At 38.7% G+C, this 6,824-nt stretch overlaps 1 protein-coding gene across 4 annotated transcripts in view; it reads right to left on the reverse strand.

Moving 5' to 3' along the window:
* The window catches only part of SLC9B2 (solute carrier family 9, subfamily B (NHA2, cation proton antiporter 2), member 2), a 57,071-nt gene that overhangs the window by 27,315 nt on the left and 22,932 nt on the right, over positions 1-6,824 (reverse strand). For all 4 annotated transcript variants that reach the window (XM_011992284.1, XM_011992285.1, XM_011992286.1 and 1 more), the window contains one exon: positions 917-1,059. In XM_011992284.1, the coding sequence (XP_011847674.1) occupies positions 917-1,059 (143 nt within the window). The remainder of the gene's footprint in view (positions 1-916; positions 1,060-6,824) is intronic.

The following is a 6,824-nucleotide window of genomic DNA, read 5'->3' on the forward strand; positions in this document are numbered from 1 at the left end:
GTGATGGGGTCAGGTTTGAACCCAGGCAAGCTGCTTTCAGCATCTGTGTTCATAATCTCTAGCTAATTTCACATTATTTTTATTTATAATCTGTGGTTCCAGAATGAGACTAAAGTGAAGAGCCTAATACCCCAAGAAAATTCATTCCTGTACTAAAAAACACACATGAAAAAAAAAAAGCATTAGAAAGGCATACTTGAGACTCATTCTATATATTAGGCAGTTTCCTGAGCTAGTATAGTTAGCCCTGAACACTTGCATAGGGCCTCGCAAACCAAAAATATGTTATTTTCTCCACTATGAGCATTATTTATAACCATGGTCTATATCTATGTCAGAGAAAAGTGGGGCCTTTATTCTTGGTGCTGGCCCCATAGACAGACTCTACCTTTCCCCAAGAAAGAGAATGAGATCGGCCAGGCGCAGTGGCTCACGCCTGTAATCCCAGCATTTTGGGAGGTGGAGGCAGGCGGATCACCTGAGGTCAGGAGTTCGAGACCAGCCTGGCCAACGTGGCAAAACCCCGTCTCTACTAAAAATACAAAAATTAGCCGGATGTGGTAGTGCATGTCCGTAATCCCACCTGTTTGGGAGGCTGAGGCAGGAGAATCACTTGAACCTGGGAGGCGGAGGTTGCAGTGAGCTGAGATTAAGCCACTGTACTCCAGCCTGGGTGACGGAGTGAGACTCCGTCTCAAAAAAATAAAGGAAGAAAATGAGACCATCTTTTGAGTTATTGCAAAGCACAAGGTCCTACTTGCAAAACAATCCTCCATGAAATAAATTCTATTCTATTCTCAAGAATGTCATGCAAAGTGTCCACATCCATTTCCTAATGCTTAGCGATTCTATTAGATACTTGAAGTATTGAAGAAACAAAATTCCTATTCAATAATGAGAAATTTACACATCATACCTTTGAATCCAGACCAAGGCCAGCACGAACCAGGATGATAGACAGGGCTATGCTTCTCAAAGAGGAAGACCACTTGTGCTTGATCTGTACATTATCGTTGACGACTGGGATATTTCTGATGAGAAACCCTGCAAGCAGCATGCCTTGAATGAAGAAATCAAACATGTCTAGTTAGTTTTCAAATACAGAAAATATTTTTAGTTAACTTTAATTTTATAGAGACTATTATATAATCCCAGGAACCACTTCACTCATGCTTAGAAGAAATGAAGTTAAACTTTTAGTTTAACTTGGAAGAAATTAAGTTAAGCTTTTAATTAAAAAATTAGTATAATTAAAGCAGCTAAGAAAATAATGTGCACATAAAAAGATAATTTATAATAATTAATATTCCTAAAATAACTGAACTTAAAAGGGAGACAAGATGCAGCATTTGTATAGAGAGTATGATCAAATTCTACATATAAAATGTTTTAACACAATGCCAGCTCAGTCAGTCCTTTGCGTGCAAACAGCAAACAGTCCCTGAAATTATTTGCTATGTCAGATTACTTGAAATATCAATAAATACCTATATGGATTCTATTTTACCTTCAGATTAGATAATTTCATAAGAGACACATAATCTACTTTGCGAAGGTTTTAGATGTCAATTATGATGAAATGAACATTGCCCTGTCATGTCAGCCGGTGACTCTTCTTTCACTCAGTCATTCAACTCTACTGAATGCCTTCAGTAGTTTAGACGCTACAGTATGCATCACGCATATAATAATGAACTACTTTTCAACAAGCTTTCAGCCTCTAGGGAACAAGACAAATGGACAATACCAATTTTATGAAAGCATGAGGGGGATGTTACATGAGCTGAGGCAGGAAGGGGGATTTAGAGGAGGGGAAAGAGGATGAAGAAATGGCTGGGGGAGTTGAGAAGTTTCTGGAAAAGACAGTAGTTTATTCAAAGGTAAAAGAAAAAGTGACTCATTCTGGAAACTGCAAGAAGTTGAGTGTAACTGACGAAGCTGGGTAGTGAGTGAGGGAATTCTGCCTTCATTGGTATCACATGCCCACACAAAGGGAAAGGTTTCTGTGAGAGACTGTGAGCCTCTTCCCTCCATGCTTCTCCAGCAGTGCCCTCTTCTCACCTCATCCCTATAAGCACCATACTTCAAACAACTAAATAAATTTACTGAAGCTAGGATATTTTGTGATGCAAGATGGGAGAAGAGAGACAACCTGCTGCACATGAAAGCATCACTCCAGGTGTCTCTCATCACTGCCATTTATCTACGGGAAAGGCTCTAAGTTCTGAATGCTGTGGCGATGGTGTTTCTGGAATGTTTATTGGGCAACAGTATCAACAGGCTTGGCTTTTGGAAGAAGTAATGATGAGTTATATATGCACATGGTAAAATTAAGACATTGCTGACAAAAATGTAAAGTGACAAGTATATATTGTACCCCAGCTGCAACTTTCCATCTTCATTCCTGAACGGTTTTCACTGTTGAGGAGCTTCTGTGCCCTTCCAGAAAGTTTCTGTACCTATTCAAGCATATTTCTGTGTGTATAAGCTCTTTTGTGCTGGACACAAATAGGACACTGATACACTGCTGTACGGCTTGGGTTTTTTCCCATTTAATAATATATCCTGGACATTTTCCCACTGAAGCACATATATATTTGCTTTATTCCCTTTTAATAGCTGGAATAGTATCTCACTGTTTGGAAGTTCCATAATTTTTGGACCACTAATAATAGATTTTAAGAAATTTTTCAGGTTTCTCATTATAAACAGTGCTGAAATGAGCACAATTCATATGTCAAGTATTTAAGTGCCTGCTACATGCTAGCCCTGTATGAGATCCTAGTAACAAAGAGGTGAGCTAGACCAGCAGTCCCCAGCCTTTTTGGGACCAGGGACCGGTGTCGTGGAAGACGGTTTTTCCATGGATGGCAGGGGGAATGGTTTCGGGATGAAGCTTCCCACCTCAGATCATCAGGCATTAATTAGATTCTCATAAGGAGCACACAACCTAGATTCCTTGCATGTGCAGTTGCCAATAGAACTCATGCTCCTATGAGAATCTAATGTCGCTGCTGATCTGACAGGAGGCAGAGCTCAGGCAGTAATGGTCGCTCACCTCCTGCCATGGCCCGGGGCTTGGGGACCCCTGAGCTAGACTAATGTGGTCCTTGTCCATATGGAGCTTATATATTTGTAGGTTTGCATTAACTATATTCATATTATAATTCCTAGCAGTGGAAATGTTAGGCCCTATGGTATAGGTGTATATAATTTTTATACATATTGATGATTTACCAGCCAAAAATACTGCACTAAAGCTTACATTCCATTATCATGACAATAGCTCTTTAATGAAATTTAAAATATGTGTCCAAACCACTCCTAAATTAATTATGGCATTCAATGACCTGAAATAAAATGGAGTATCCTAAGAAGAACTCAAAACTACGTTAAGAGGTTTTTTGTTTTGGGGGATATGAGGGGGCATTTTTTTTTTTTTTTTTTGAGACAGGGTCTTGACACGTTGCCCAGGTTGGTCTCAAACTCCTGGGCTCAAGCAATTCACCCACCTTAGACTCCCAAGATGCTGGGATTACAGGTATGAGCCACTGCTCTCTCTTGGCCTGAGAGAGCACTTTTCATTCCTGAAATGAATGTGAGAACAGCTTCCCTGGGACACTGTTTCCTTTGCTAGTGGTTTGGTTGATGTAATGTGACCACCTGATTTTGATTTGGCACGTGTCCCCACTCGTGCCTGTAGGGCCTCCCTTGATCATGGAGGAAAGAACGTCTTCCTGGATATAAGAGTGTTGTTCTCTTAAAATTTTGTATTATGAAAATTATCAACATATGGCTAATCTCATTTCATCTACTCCCAAGTTTATTTTTTTATAATTTGTGTTATGGAGATGTTTTCAATAATGATTTGCCTTCTCTTCCAAAGGGAAGCCATTTTCAAATTCATTTCAGGAATCAAAAATGCTCACTCATACTCGCGTCCCTGGCAATCACTTCAGTTAAACTCTTAAAAATATAACAGGCAACCATCACATATATTTTGTCTTAATAAGTTTCCTTTATGGATTCAGATAATGCTTCAGTTTTGGATACTGGCCTTGATATAATAAGAAGCAGTAAACTTTCTTCCTCTATGCAAGTATACAACTATAAAAAAGAATGTTGAAATATGTATGTAATTTTTGAGAATGATTTCAGTTACCTTAGGAGATTTCATTTTATCACAAATCCCAATACTTTCCATCTTTTTGCAACATGGTATATTTTGTTTTTGCAATAGGCATGGAGTGAAAAAAAGACAAATGGGCGTAATGGGCATTTTCATGTGTCTAGAACAACAGTCTTCAACATAGGTTGTATATTAGAATCATCTGGAGGGCTTTTTAAAACTTCTGATGTCCAGGCCATACCATATTCCATTTCAATTAATTCAGAATCTCTGGGGTAAGATCTAGGCATCAGCTTTAATTTATTTTTTTTATATTTTTATTTTTTGAGAAGGAGTCTCGCTCTGTCGCCAGGCTGGAGTGCAGTAGCGCAATTTCAGCTCACTGCAACCTCTGCCTTCTGGGTTCAAGCGATTCTCCTGCCTCAGCCCCTTGAGTAGCTGGGGCTACAGGTATATGCCAACCATGCCTGGCTAATTTTTTTGTATTTTTAGTAGAGACGGGGTTTCACCATGTTGGGCAGGATAGTCTTGATCTCCTGACCTTATGATCCACCTGCCTCGACCTCTCAAAGCATCAGCTTTTTAAAAACAGGTGATTCCTGGCCTGGCATGGTGGCTCACACCTATAATCCCAGCACTTTAGGAGGCCAAGATACGAGAATTGCTTGAACCCAGGAGTTCAAGACCTGCTGAGCAACAAAGTGAGACCCCATCTCTACAAAAACCAAAACGGTGTAGGGGCATGTGCCTGTAGTCCCAGCTACTGGGCAGGCTGAGGCACGAAGATTGTTTGGGCCCAGGAGGTTGAGGATGCAGTGAGCCATGATTGTGCAACTGCGCTCCACCCTGGGCAAATGAGACCCTGCCTCAAAAACAAAACAGAACAAAACAACGAACGAGAGATTCTTATGAGCAGCCAAGTTCTAGAATGAATGATCTTGCTACATAAAATGTGATCTTAGAGCTTAGAAATGCAGAATCTCAGGCCATGAAGACCTACTTAATTAGAATTTGTATTTTAACAAATTCCAAGGTCATCCTCTGTACAGTGAAGTTTGAGAGTCACTAATTTTGATACAAGGATCAGCAAAAATGTTCTGTAAAGGGCCAATGAATATCTTAGGCTTTGTGGGCCATAAAGTCTCTGTTAGAAGTTCACAACTCTGCCAGTATAATGCAAAGCAGACATAGACAATATGCAAACAAATATACGTGAGTGGGCTCCAATTAATATTAATTTATAAAGAGAAGTAGTCTGCCAACCCTTTATCCTAGCATATAGGCATATTTAGAAACAATTCATTTTAACAATAATTCAATTAATAACATTAGAGAACAAAAAGCACCTATGAGAAATAATATGAATTAAGTGGAATACCTTTAGTTTTACCTAAAATTAGAAATACATTGAGAAATGGGGCATAGTAAGAGATAAATAATTCTACTTCTTTTTATATTTAACTTTAACTACTGACCACAAGTTCAAAAGCAGATAACTTTGGTGTATGTTAGCGAATCCTGATTGTTCTTACTCATACAGCTAACAGAAAAAAAAAAAAAAATGTTCAGGAAATGTGTGCAAATATATATGCAAGTATGAAAGGTAGGTTGTTTTTTACTAAAATTGGGCGATTAATAAATCTGTTAGAAATGAACACAAAATGCCTCTGTGGTAAACAAATTTTATAATGCAGAATTCTTTGAAGACACATTAAAGGTATCACATCTAGTTTTAAGACTAATTTGTATATGTGTCTTGTTTGGGCAGTTCTCATTGCCTGTGGAAGAGTATTTTCAGCTATGTCTTTAAGAATCATGGTATTTTATTTCATTTTTATATTTTTTGAGATGGAGTCTCACTCTTGTCACCCAGGCTAGAGTGTAGTGGCACGATCTCGGCTCATTGCAACCTCCACCTCCCAGGTTTAAGTGATTCTCCTGCCTCAGCCTCCCAAGTAGCTGAGGTTACAGGCACCCGCCACCACCCCAAGCTAATTTTTTAAAATTTTAATAGAGATGGAGTTTCACCATGTTGGCTAGGCTGGTCTTGAACTCCTGACCTCAGATGATCTGCCCGCTTTGGCCTCCCAAAGTGCTGGGATTACAGGCAGAAGCCATCATGCTCGGCCAATATTATATGTTAAATATACCCTCTGGTGTGCTGGTAAATGCTTAAGTGGCTTGCCAAAAAAGTATGCATTTTATATAGGCACATACATTATTAAATTTTACTGATATAAAGGATGTGCAGCACACACTTTACAAATATACAGCCATCTTCACTGTAAATTCTATATAGCCAATTTATTCTCACACAATGTTTTCACTGCTGTTTGTCAAAATTCTGTGTCCATAACAAAGTATGGCTGTAGTTCTACCAAGATTTGACAGAATCAGACTACAAATAAATGGTTGCATACTATCTGATTCAGCAAAGAAGTCACATATCATGAATGAGCAAGTGCAGTGTCACCGTGAATGTTGGTTGATATTTTTGCTTATATTAATGAATAAGATGAAAATGAAACAATAAAAATACATGTCAGAACTTCACTCTGTCAATGACATAAGTGACTTATACTTTGACAAACCTTGATTTGTAGCATTTCCTGATTTTTTATTGTTGTTGTTGTTACAGATACTTCTACCATGGCCGATTTTAAGCTACAACATGATGTCACTGTAACTAGAGTTG

The sequence above is a fragment of the Mandrillus leucophaeus genome, unplaced genomic scaffold (genome assembly GCF_000951045.1).
Source record: "Mandrillus leucophaeus isolate KB7577 unplaced genomic scaffold, Mleu.le_1.0 Scaffold409, whole genome shotgun sequence".
Classification (NCBI taxonomy): Eukaryota; Metazoa; Chordata; class Mammalia; order Primates; family Cercopithecidae; genus Mandrillus; species Mandrillus leucophaeus.